At 34.3% G+C, this 13,958-nt stretch overlaps 1 protein-coding gene across 1 annotated transcript in view; it reads right to left on the bottom strand.

Moving 5' to 3' along the window:
• Positions 1 to 4,363, bottom strand: part of LOC149804210 (DNA polymerase alpha subunit B-like) — a 32,085-nt gene extending 27,722 nt beyond the window's left edge. Inside the window, exons 1-3 of the mRNA XM_089951261.1 lie at positions 4,213 to 4,363; positions 2,857 to 2,981; positions 2,478 to 2,566 (exon numbers count right to left, since the gene is read on the bottom strand). Of these exons, the coding sequence (XP_089807387.1) occupies positions 2,478 to 2,566; positions 2,857 to 2,981; positions 4,213 to 4,297 (299 nt within the window). The 5' untranslated portion in view covers positions 4,298 to 4,363. The remainder of the gene's footprint in view (positions 1 to 2,477; positions 2,567 to 2,856; positions 2,982 to 4,212) is intronic.
• Between the last annotated feature and the right edge of the window lie 9,595 nt (positions 4,364 to 13,958).

Here is a 13,958-nt window from a genome sequence, read left to right as displayed (position 1 = left end):
CGGAAATGGACTGGTTCCCAGCATGTTGTTCTTATATTATTACTCACTGTGGGTTTGTCATTGGCTGGCCAAATACAGTTTGGTACTCTCCATAAATAATGCACTGTTACTTAAATCTTCTGTGAGTTGTAAGATAAAAGACCCAATTCCAGCCAGTTAATGTAAACATTCAAAGAAAAGTCACGAGTTTTTGAAATATTTCCTCTAAAACAATGATATCTCTGCATTCTCACTGATTTGAAGACAGCAAAATTTAGATATGAAATGATAAATTATTGAAAATTGGTCAAATTATTCACAAATCACTGTGAAAATAATGGTTTTTATGGTTCTACAAATATGTCGACCTTGTAAAAAACTACCATGTTTCAAAATATTACTCATTGTCATGGGAAAACTGTTTTGTGGAATTGTTTTTGGTTTCTGAACTACATGCATCTGCTGATCCAATGAGTTTTGTGTGGTTGAAAATTGCAGAAATTTTACAGGTGTAATATTTGACTAATTAAGGCAAGATACAACAATAAAGCCTGGGAAAGACAACAACCGTATACATATATATATAGTATGGTAATGTTTTTGTTTTGTAATGTTTGTTTGAACATATAAACATGTAAAAACTTCAAATGGGTTGGCTGAATATCCAGTGATACTGTGTGTAAAAGGTGTGATATGAGACATGTGTCATCTTTATACAAGACAATTAAAGCTGCATGTTCGCAGTCTGTTGGGGAACATTTTCCATGTTTACAGAAAATAAAAGTAATTCAGGCATCTTGTGGTTTTTAAAATTTCTTTAATCCCTTCATATAAAATACATATTACCTTGTCTAACTTGAAAATAATTTTTAAAACTTACATGTATGGCCCTGCTATCAAATTTCATATATAATTTCTGGGTACTATTATTTAGGAGCTGTTAATCATATTGATCTTAAACTATGTAAATATTGTGCTTTTAATCCAAAATAAACTGTCAAGGCAATGTTTCATCCTTAAACTTGAAAACCATAAATACCCGGTTGATCAAAAATGAACAGCTCATTTTATTATTACTATTCACAAAATGTTTTTTATTTATCATATTATCTTTAATTATAAATATTGATTAGATCCATTATATTTTATTTCTGACTATTAAGTTTAATACTTCTATTCAAGTTACAAATAATAAACATTAATCAACATATAATTCACTTCTATTAAAGTAATTTGTATGCACGGAAATGAATTTCCAAAATTTGCTTCTATGCATGGGCATGGGGGTCCAAAATTCACTGCTATGACTGGTAGTGGTAGAAAAAAAATCACTTCAATGTGTGGTCACCCATTTTTGAATGTGCCTTCCCCTCCCCTCCGGGGTATGTTTAAATGGAATAGCCCTAAGTTTACCCTTCAAAATTCAAACTGTGGCACAAACCTTCATTTATCTACCTATCCCTAAATCTGTCTCACCAACCTTTGTTTACCCAAAAAATATTTAACTGTGGAACCAACCTTTCTTTACCCCCAAAATAATCTAACACTGGCACTGTCATGTTCACCCAAAAAGTCTAATTTTGGCACCAACCTAGTTACCCAAAAAATCTAACTGGCACCAACCTTTGTTTACCCCCCACCCAAATCTAAATGAGGCACCAGACTTTGTTTATAACCCTCCAATTTTTTTTTAAAATCTGGCCCTAATAGTTGTGCACATCTACTGTCCTAGAAGAGTGCTGATCATCTACTAGCTGAAAAAAAGAATATCAAGGAATCCAAGACAAGTTCATTTCTTCCTTTTCCCTAGTGAGCACTGAAACCATCACTGATATTCTTTAGAAATACCAACAAATATTTTCTTATGTATGTATGTATGTATGTATATATATATATATATATATATATATATATATATATATATATATATATGAATGACCGTTTTTAATAAAGGAAATGAACAATTAAAATGACCATGATTATCTTCTCTGTTGTGGAACCAATCTTCATGAACTATATATATGTAGGTTAAAAACTTCTAACACGAATACTGCCGAAAAATATATCCTGAATTGTGCACTTCAATGCAATGTGCATAGCAATCATTGATAAGACTCATAACACTTGATTTTTATTTTGAAACAATGTATAAATTATGTTTAAGTTTTCGTTAGATTCAGTTGTTTACCTCTGACACCTGTTTCGTTTTTACTTAAAACACCTTGCGAATGTATATGATTAGTGCTGACTTTTGGTCACATTCTTGCCTCTTCACACACAACCAATGTAATTGTACTATATCAAAATAATATACTGATACTGAGCTTTCTGCAGAAAAACAACGAGAAGCCATTTCTTTTTTTAAAGTAGTGGATGGGCTTTTCATGCAGAATATGCTTATTACAGGAGAATTTGCAGTATCGGGGATCAACATCAATCCAGACATTTCAAAATTGGAATAATTCCATGCACTCAATGTAACTCCTATAAGAGCTTACCCAGCATCTGAGGTCTGTATCGTATCTATACTGTATACTGTGTGGCATGTGGAGGAGGATGCCTTGGGCTGCTGCCTCTTGGACAATCTCTGTAGAGAACAGACCAATAATGAAGAGTATACTACAAGTATATTTTAAATATACAGCACATATACATAATCTTCATTATTTGACACCGATATTGATTACATCTCTACAAGTGAGATCAATAATGCACATATAAACAATCATAATCATTACTTCACATTGATATTGATTACATGTCAACCAGTGAAATCAATACCTGGCTACAGGTAAAATTGAAAAACATATTAAATAGAGAAATCTGTTAAAAACAAATATTCAATGCAGTTACAGCAGTTAAATTTGTGATTTTTACCTGTCTTTCAAAAGTATCAAGTTCCTCCAGTGAGATAACCAACAGTTTCTTAGTTTGACTGTAAGCAACCCACTCTGTAACAATGTCTGAAGCAGCCACCTTGTAAATTGAACACAATTCTTGCACTAGGGAAGACATCAATATTGGCATTAGTCAACATGATTGTGTTGAATTATAGAACATAAATTTTTTTATGAAAAGTAACCGTTTCATTTTCTATTTGTTCATCCGTTCTTATAGCAGTCTTTGCATACAAGTTTTTGAGATACCAGTTGAACAGTTTTAACTATATTGATGTAAATTCCATACAAGAAGAAAATTGAGAGTAGATGAATAAAGCTAGATGTAATAGAGGTGGCTTTTTTCGTCAAGCCCACCTACTGCAGAAGCTCAATGCAGTGATCACTTTGGCACCTTAGTTCAATCTCAGTGTAAAAATGTTTTTACAATCCATTTCAAGAGTATTCAGACACTCTATAAACTATAGAAGGTAAAAATGTTAAAGCAACAGGGAGATTAGAGTCAAGGTAACCAGTTATAAAATTAAAAAATTTCAAATTGACAAGATATTTGTACTCTTTATTCTTTTTTGTTTATCTTGTATAATCACAGATGTAAATATTATATATACGGTTATAAATTCTGGACAGGGCAAAAGTATTTATTATTATTTTCTATGATTTTTTATTGTGTTTAAAACCAATGGGTTGTTTTTAATTTAGTTTTTGTCCAAAAGCGTGTATTTGGTTGATAAATATAAATTAAATTTTTTTTACAGTTTTTGATTGCTTTTCTACATATAGTGCTGACATCAGAATGCATGAAATAAATTACTATTCTGTAGGTATAGTCTTGATGCATACAAGCTATAAGATTCAGTGATCAACTCTCTTGGAATCCCTTCTGGAACAATGATGGCGCAGTCAATTATAAAATAAATTAAATATGTAAAAGAAGATTTAAACCAATTTGCATTGTTCCTGTGATTGTATCTGCTAAAATTTTTTAAAAAATGTTGCCAGCTGCTCTGGCACAATAAGGAAAATTATCCAGCACCAATTTCTTTGGGAATGACCTGTATATGGCAATATATATTCCTATATCTCGACTCTGTATTGTCTGAACTGCATGTGAAAGTGTCACCAGTTTCTGAATGTGGCTTTCTACCTTGGAGTTCATGCGTCTTATACGCCGTGTATTTTTATATAGCCTTTTATATTGCCATCACAGTCTGGAAATTTGACACTATAAACCACGATAGGTCATGCAAGTACGTAGTTTAGAGCGGAGACTATTTTCAGGCCCTTCAAGACCCATTTAAAATAGTGGAGAAAGAGAGGAGAGAAATTTGATTACGTTTGCCGATAATAACAGGATCGTCTAAAGTAATACTGAATAGCTCAAACTCATCATTAAGGTCCTCCTCTGACACAAAAGCCATTTTTAAAATAGAAATATTTCGTTCGCTTTTGTGCTGATTTATACAACCAATACTCCCGCGCAAATCACACTCACTTCCGGATTGACATTATTCGAAATACCTTGGCTTCCAAGCAAACGAAGCGATAGCTCGGCGTACTTGATTATTCGCTGGTTTTTATACAATTTTAAACCATACGGCTACAAGCTTTTTCTTTCCAAGAAGCGTCAGGGCTCCAATAAATTTAATTATTAAACAAAGGATAAGTGGTGGGTGCAAAGAGAAGTTGGTCAGATAATTTTGTCAAAGGAGAAATACTGTTAAATTGTTGAGCAGGCGTGCGACTTGACTTTAGAAAGACTATTGACATAACCTGCTTATCATATTCAAATGATCGTGTATGCATCTTTCAAACAGAGTTGGGTGGAGCAGCAGAAAGGGCAAACAGACCCAAGAATTCCGACAAAAAAAAAAAAAAAAAAATAAACAAAAAAAAAATAAAACATCTCGTAGAAAGGTCCAGATTTTTACAAATAAACGTTTCCTTGAGATGTTTTATTTCTGTTGAAACCAACCCCATCAATAAAACCTTAGTTCGAAAAGGTAGCTGAAAAATAAAGTACTCTACGTGTTTATTTACTTTTTGTTTAATTTCCACGGACGACCAACATTAGTAGGCGCCTTCTCTGGTGCTATTAATTAAAAAATTGTTATATTAAAATAATGGTACATCCGGAATCTCATACTGCAAGAATAGCACGAGAACGATTAGAAGCAATTAAAAAATTTCTTCCTGTCAGAGACTCATTTAGAAAAAACTTGCAAGCGCAGCAAGAAGCACAAGTTGAGTATGAAGAGGACACTAAAAATCTGTTTAAACCCGTCACTACAGCTACTGAGAAAGTTTCAGCGGCTGTTGAAAAAACTATATGGGGGGATATTGCGGAGGAAGATGAGAAGAGGAAAAAGGGTATTTTTCCGGTATTAGAACAAACTGCGGCACAAGCTGAAAAAATAGCAAGAAGAACTAAACAGACAAAGAAGATTTTACGGGATCTTCCAATTGATATAGCTGCGGCTCAACCTCCACCCGTTGGTGAGGAAATACTTGAAAGTATTGGAAAACTTCGTACTGAAGTCACCGACGTAAAAAAAGAACTTGCACCTAAACCCAAACCAATAAAAGAAAATATAAAATTAATTGCAAATTTCAAAGAAGGGGTTGTTGAAGAAATTAGAAATACTGAAAGAAAAAATTACCCGATAAAATATTAGAAATCTGATATTTTAAACCACCCTCATAAGAGGACAAATGAATCTTATTAAATGGATATATCGCATATATGCAAACAAAAGACGGGTTGAAAGTGGTGATTCGGAATACAAAGATCTTTATAAAGAAGTAGAAGTACTTTATAGAGAGAGAGAGTAAGACAACTAGAACAAGAAGAACTCTCCCAGTATCAGCTTCCTCCACCTCTGCAACAAATAGAACAACAGCAATCTTCTTCACCGCAAAAACCATCTGGAGAGAAAAGGAAGCAGATTGCAAAAGAAATGAAGCGAAAAGCAGAAGAAAAATGGAAGCAAGAAGAAGAAATATTCAAAGATATAGAAACTAAACAACGGGAGAAATTACGTTCACTGGGTAAAGAAAGAGATCCTCCGAGCGCTGTAGGAAGTGTTTTTCTGACTACATCGGGAGAAAATAATTTTGTTTGTCCTGATAATATCATTAATGATGTGTCACGGTTAGAAGTTCTTATGGGAGGAAAACGTGCCGGAAATAATTCACCAGAAATAATTAATGAAGCATCTGATATTTGTCGACGATTATTTCAAGGTGGTATCATGGATATCGGAGTTTACCGAGAACTTTTCGATGAACTTGTTGATGACTAGTTGTTAGATAAATGGTAAATTAAAAAAGATGATCATACATAATAATCATCGTAAATCTGTACAGGTCAGAGCAGTAAACTCGCGATTACCAACCTATAGAGCAATTTATGGAGATGGACTTGGTGATGTTGTACGGGGATTATTTACAAGGATAGCTCTAAAAGTAGCGCCTGTTGCGAAACAATTATCGATGAAAGCTATTGATATTGTTCGTGATAAAGCTCCTGGAGCAATTGTTAATGTTGCTGGTAGGGCTTTCTCGGCAATCAAAGAAAGACTAGCACGATTATTGCGACGAAAATCACAACCACCAGTAAAATTACCAAGTACTGAAATTATGCCTGCAGATGTTAGTAAAATAATAAATCAGGCTGCAAATCAAAAACTAGCGGCGTTAGCAGGTGAATCTGGGAATAATATTTCAAGTATGATATCGGGAAGTGGAGTTCCCAAACCCGGTTTTCGTGTTAGACGAAAATAATTATAATAAATGTTCAAGCGTATATCAAACACTTCATTTGACATGGAGGCACCTGTGCTTAAAGATGAATGGATCATGGCACTGTTTGATAGCGCCACTTATATGATCGATGGAAAAAATATCGAATCGGTTCAGAAAGATGTCGACGTTGCTACAACAATAATAGGATTAGCAAGATATTCTGATGATTATACAAGATCAGCAGGTCCCACAATGATGTTTGTGAAAGATAATTCTGATTACCCTGAAAGCGATCAGTATAATATAAGACGACCAAGAAACGATACTAATACCGCTGATGCTGCTGTGTGGCCGGTGGTTCATGGTTCTAATGATAATTTCAACTTAGGATTTACAGCACGCAGAAAAATGTTGCTAGGAGACAGTAGAAGATTTTCATGTACAATTCCACTATCGCATATTTTTGGATTTTGTAGAAATGTTAGAAAGGTTATTTTTGGAGTTAGACACACGGTTGTTCTTGTAAGAAAGGGTGATGATAACGATGCTCTGTGGAGACCTCTTGGTGATGCTGGTAAAGTAGTATTATCGAAACTTTCACTGTGGATGCCGGTAATGACTCCAACGATCGCAGAAAAACAAAAGTTGATTTCTTTCATGGACACTGGTGGTAAATCCTTGTTGTGATGGTTAACAACAAGCACAGATAGTATGCAAGCTAACGTTAACGGTCAGTTTACATGGCATATAGCATCACAACAAGGTGTTTCTGCACCGCGACATATTTTTATTGCTTTTCAGGAAACTAATCGATTAGATGATCAAACTCGCTCTCATATGATATTTAATAAATTAGGTATTACAGATATTTCCTTACGGATAAACGGACAACAAGAACCAACAGAGAATATACAACTAAATTATGAGCAAAATAGTATAGGACGTGTATATCATCGTTTAATGTCATTCATGGGACGTGATCAAAATGTTGATACTGGGTTGCAGATATCACAATTAGATTTTAAAGAATTATATCCGATTTATTATTTTTCATTGGAGCATCTTGATCTATCAAAACAATCTATCGTTGATATACATCTTAAAGCAACATTAAATACAGGTGGTGCTAATTATAGAGCAATCGCGGTCATACTCAGCGATAAAGCCATGTTACTTGAAGGTGGTAGTGGTCGGATGAGGGTCGTTGATGCACCAGTGGAAAATATTTAATCATGTTATTTAGAAAAATATATTTTATATAAAAATGTCGTATAGTCATGTTAATGTTACTCTGACTCCTGGTCAGGTCAAAAAGCTTCAATCAAAAACCGTCAACAAATGTGGAACTAAAATATCACTAAAACGAGATCAGACTGGTGGTGGTCCAAACAAATTATCGTTGACAAATAATCAGATTAAACATTTCAATAAAGCCCTAGAATCAAAAACCGGAGTTCAATTACATCTTTCTCCTAGCGCTATAAAAGATATGATTAAAATAGGTGGATTTTTCCCACTATTAGTTGAAATACCAGCACTACTTGCAGAAAAAGCTGCTGCGTTACCTGCGATATCCGAAGCTGCTGTACCGGCGTTAGCAAAAGCTGCTGCGTTAGGTGCTGCTGGAGCGGCGGGTAAAAAAGTTTTCGAAAAAATTACTGGTGGACGATATAGCAAAAAAAGGGACGCGGTCTAAGATTACCAGGATCTCGTTGGGGAAGAGGTCTGAGGCTTCCACGTTAGATACTCCAGCATCAAAGTTTGATTTACTTGATGCTGCTAAAAAATTATAAATAAAAGCTTTTAGAGGTGTTTTTATGCGAGATCAATTGCCGGACCGACCAAACAAACTCGAAACAGGTATTATTAATCTCGACTCAAATTCAGCACCCGGTACTCATTGGGTATCATACGCGGTTGATCCACGTGGAATCGTTTATTTTGATTCATACGGCTTAGCTCAACCCGTTGAATTTATCAAGTATGTCGCACCACTTCACGTAAGAACCTTTGGTTGTAAAGTTTGGTATTCAACGCTACCCACACAAACAATGACAGATCCGCCAATATGTGACCGTGAAGTAATTAATGTACTTAACGCTATATCAAAATCATCCAAACCGCCACATAAAGTTGTACATGATTATACAAGCAACTGCTTCGTTGCGCGTAAAGCATTTTAAACAACAGGTCTTATTATAATGGTTGATATTTACGGAAGAAGATCCTCACTCGTTAAGAAAAAACCCGGCGACGTTGATCTGTCAAAGTACGCGACTAAAGATGAACTCGCTGATATCATGAATCTTGCTGGAGTTGATCCAGATGAGGTTGTTATTTTTCAGGATCGATATGGTAAACTAGAAACGAGCAACATTAGATGGAATGATATAGTTCGACGAGTACTTGGTGCAGTTACAAATAATATTCCTGTGTTTACTGACGGTGGTAGAATCAAAGATTCAAGTGTATCGTTTACAACCATCAGAGATGAAATTGCAAAAAGTGTTGCTAGTCGTGTGAGAAACACCGGCGACACAATGACGGGTGAACTCAGCATGAACGGAAATAAAATAGTAGTTTTAAGAGATCCAGCATCCGACGAAGACGCAGCAACAAAAAAATACGTCGACACCGTAGATGGTAAATTATCAACGCTGCGGGCTGAGTATGACGTTCACGTGGGCGCTTTTGCAAGATTTCTCAGAAACTATCAAAAAACCGCAGAAGAATTCTTCAGCACTCCGCACACCATTGACATAAAACTCGTTGATATCAAAACTAACCTAGACACGATCAAACGAACACAGCAAGACATCGTAGCGGGGATTCCTGAGATCGTTAATAAAACCAATTTGATTAAAATTCCAGCTGGAATAACTCCCGGACATATCACAAACATCGTATACACAGTATCATCGGGATTTGCAACGTGGTCGCAGCAAAATAAAACTATCAAATATACCGCAACAGTCACTGGCGTGTACAGGCTGTCTGTGTTTAGTGCTGCAAAATTTGAAATATTTACAACGTATCCATGGCGTCATTCAACGGATAGGTTTTCCGGGGTTATATCTGTTATATTAAATAGCGGAACCGAAGAAATATTTATTTTGGAAGCAGCTGATAAGAAATTAACCGCAACATCTTACTGGTGGTGTTTGGAATTTGTAGCTTAAACACCTCAACTGGTTACTGTATAAAAATATATAGACGGTGCACAGTACAGGTACAATCAAGCGCGTGAATGGCAGGCAGCATTAAAAGATCGAGTCGAACAATATACAGTAAAAGTAAAAAAATATCGACGACGATTAGTTATGGTCGACGTGATTGTTTATTCTGTATCCGCTGTTGTTGCTGGAACGGGTGTTATGTTATCAGCGGTGACAATGATGGCACCAGTAGCCGTAACTATTTGTATTTCAGCAGCAACAACTATTGCAGGTGTGTTTAATATCATCGCAAAAAAATATGTACTTGCACGAACGAAAAATTATCTGATTGCATAATAAAATTACACACAGCGACGGTAGCATACTCGAAATTATCCTCGTTGTTATCAGCGAGTCTCAGTGATGGAATTATATCTGATTTCGAGTTTTCTATGATAACTAAAATATATCATGAAGGTATCGGTATTAAAGATACAAGTATTAATAATGACAGAATTACTCCAGCAGATCGTGACTAATACAACTCCGCCAAAGAAAACGATGATCTCGGTAAGTTCAACTAATCCTGAATTTAGTATTAACTTTCCTACTGCAATTCCAGTAAAAGAAATAGCACTAGCGCAATTACGGGTATATTACAGCTGGCCAAATATCAGATCAAAATCATTTAATGGTACACCAGCAAATAATCTGCTTGTATTTGCTAACAAGAACAAACCAGATGGTACTCCTGACTGGATAAATGTTGGAATACCCACTGGTAGTTATGAGATCAAACAAATCAATGAAGAATTTCAGCGTAGAATAAAATCAATAACCGGAAAAGAAGCAAAAATACCAATTAACGTTCATGAACCGACGCTATCCTCGACGGTTGAGATACATTCTCCTGATTATGCCGTTGATATCTATCAGTCCACGATAAGATCCGTACTAGGTTGGCCTGATGTTCCGCCAGTGTATGAAGGACCACCAGAACCAAAATTAAATGATTTTCTTACGAATGTGAGTAATTATGCAAGCGGATTAAATTATATTAATGGAAACCCCGTTCATGAGCACGTTGGTAGAATTATTTTTAATTATGAAATTTCCAATAAAATAATTACCAAAGAAGTAATAGAATCAATAAGTAAAAAATTTAAGGATGAATATCAAACTCGATTTAAAATTTTACAGAATTTATTTTCTAGTATTACACAATTTTACAGCGATGATGTAAAACAACAAATAATTGAGTCAATACAACATTTAAATAAAGTTATATCAGATTTTCGTGATGCTAATGCAGTAATTGTTGGTAGATTGGTCACAAGAATTACATCTGGAGGTAAATTAACAGGTGTAAGATTAAATTATTCTTTTAATGATCTATTTACCAATCATTAAAAAAAAACCGACGAATAATTATTAAAATTTACATTACCAGAATTTGACACAACTTCAGCTGTTTTAAGATATAATAATGATCCACATGGCGGCGGCAGGCACGTATCTCCGGGAATTGTTAATATAACCAGCACGATCGTGGTCAATCTGGTTTGTGACGTAGTCGATGGTAGCTATCAAATAGATCTCGGAAAATCAAATCAGGCTCAGCAGGGATATATTTTATATACATTTACACCACAAGTTTCCCCTGGAAGTTTAATCGTGCAGGAACCAACTAATCCTGTGTACCTGCGGTGTCACAATAATATGTTAACACGAATAAATTTTAAGCTCACAGACCACCTTAATCGCTTAAATGACATACGTGGAGAAGAGCTTGTGATACATCTGTATGTGAAATCATAGATCTTTGATTTTAAACATACAGTAAATATTATATAATGTACCAGCACGTGAGGGTTTTTATACATGACAAGGAAGTACTTGAAAACGCTATCAGAACAGTGTTTTCACAAAACACAGAACAATTTAACGTTAATTTAGTTATTGATGAATACGGAAGCAAGGATTTCTTATTAACACAAGAACAGTTAGATGAGCTCCGTCTGAAACATATTATCGAGATCATTTGTAGCAGAGATCAGATTCTAAATTATGGACACTCCTGTATTAAAGTCGATCAACTTAAAAAATAATATTCCAGAATAAATAAAAACAAGTGGTGGATCAGAAATATTTTATTTTATTTTATCAGAAATATTTTATTTTATCAGAAATATTTTATTTTATTTTATCAGAAATATTTTATTTTATTTTATTTTATTAGAAATATTTTATTTTATCAGAAATATTTTATTTTATTTCTGAATTTCAGTGAAAAATCAACAAATTTCGTGTTTTTGAGGTGTATTTTACCCATCTTGGGTGATTTTGTCTATTAGATCGTCTGGTAAAGTAAAAACCAGTAAATCAGTAAAAAATTACATATTTTTTGAGCTAATTTTACTGATATTTGAGCTAATTGTACTGATTTTTTAAAATTTTTACTGGTTTTGATATTTTATTCAATTAAAATCAATTAGAGAATCAGGCAACTTTACCCGACGATCTAATAGGCAATTCACTGAAATTTAAAATATTCAGAATAAATAAATCTAACCCATCAATTTCAGAAATAAATAATAATTCAGAATAAATATAATAATTCAGAAAAAAATAATAAATCTGAGTACCAACTAACCCATCAAAATTGCAAATTTGATCATTTTACATAAATCTGAGTACCAACTAGCCCATCAGTTTCAGAATAATTATAATATTTCAGAAAAAATAAAATATTTCAGAATAAATATAATATTTCAGAATAAATATAATATTTCAGAAAAAATAAAATATTTCAGAATAAATATAATATTTCAGAATAAATAAAATATTTCAGACAGGGTTGCTTTGGTCGTTACTTGTTGACATAATTTTTCTTAAGTATCTTATGCGGGTACTGATTGTTTTTTTCGTTTCGTACTCGCTGGATAATCCCGATCTGACCTTTTCTACTGCGACAGAAAGAGGAATAAATTCATTTACTTGATCATCGCTCACCATAGCTATTGACTGAAACATAGCTGCCTGAATCCGCTTTATGAACTTATATTCAGATGATAGAACATACTTATTCTAACGTTTCAAAATCAGATATTATTTTTTCAGGATTTAGTTCATCAGATATATTAATTCCGTTTTCTTCTAGTTTTTTGATAGCAGAAATAATATCTTTGATATTTTCATGGTTTATTATGTAATAAATAAATCTTTAAAATAAAAACAAAAATTATCCCAATAGAACCCCTATCGAGTGTTAAGCGAGTTCGTCGGGATGTTTCAAGGACGGCACAACATATAGTATTTACATATTTACAACCTCATTAAACTCGCAGATTGTGCCACCGCATTCTAGTAAGTTTAGAGGATACACAGAACAGAACACAACACATAGTATTTACATATTTACAGCCTCATTAAACTCGCAGATTGCCACCGCATTCTACTAAGTTTAGAGGATACACAGAACACAACATATATTATGAATGACATGAAATATATACAATGAATGAAATCTTAGTTAAGGACAACACAACCCAGAACTCGTAGCTTGGCACCGCATTCTATCAAAGTTCAACGGGCACACGAAACACAACCCCCTGTGAGAGCCCCTAACCCGTCAAACAACGGTCTAGAGGGTAAAGACAATCCTCATTAAACTCGCAGATTGCCACCGCATTCTACTAAGTTTAGAGGACACACAGAACATATAATCTTAATTAAGGACAGCACAATCCATAACTCCTAGTCTGCCACCGCAGCCTAGCAAGTTTAGAGGCAAAACACAACATTAAACCCCATAACTCTTAGTCTGCCACCGCAGCCTAGCAAGTTTAGAGGCAAAACACAACATTAAACCCCATAACAGCAAGTTTAGAGGCGGCCCCATAACTCCTAGTCTGCCACCGCACACTAGCAAGTTTAAGGGCAAAACACAGTGTATGAGGCCAGTATATATAGTGGAGAAACCCGGAAAAACCCATAATTGGGGGATTTTTCTTGGGTTTTTCCCCATCATCAAAATGATAAATGTATCTTTGCAACGAATCTACTATTATACAATGTAACTGCAGTTATTTTTTTTCTGTTTGTAAGTTAGAAAACATAAATATCTTTCTACAAGTAATTAATTACGACGTAGATGGTTAAAAATACATCGCAAATTTGAAAT

This window comes from Sinohyriopsis cumingii, chromosome 2, assembly GCF_028554795.1.
Source record: "Sinohyriopsis cumingii isolate HCF-2022 chromosome 2, ASM2855479v2, whole genome shotgun sequence".
Lineage (NCBI taxonomy): Eukaryota > Metazoa > Mollusca > Bivalvia > Unionida > Unionidae > Sinohyriopsis > Sinohyriopsis cumingii.
The sequence above is the reverse complement of the archived record's forward strand: the minus strand, read 5'-3'. Positions and strand labels throughout refer to the sequence as shown.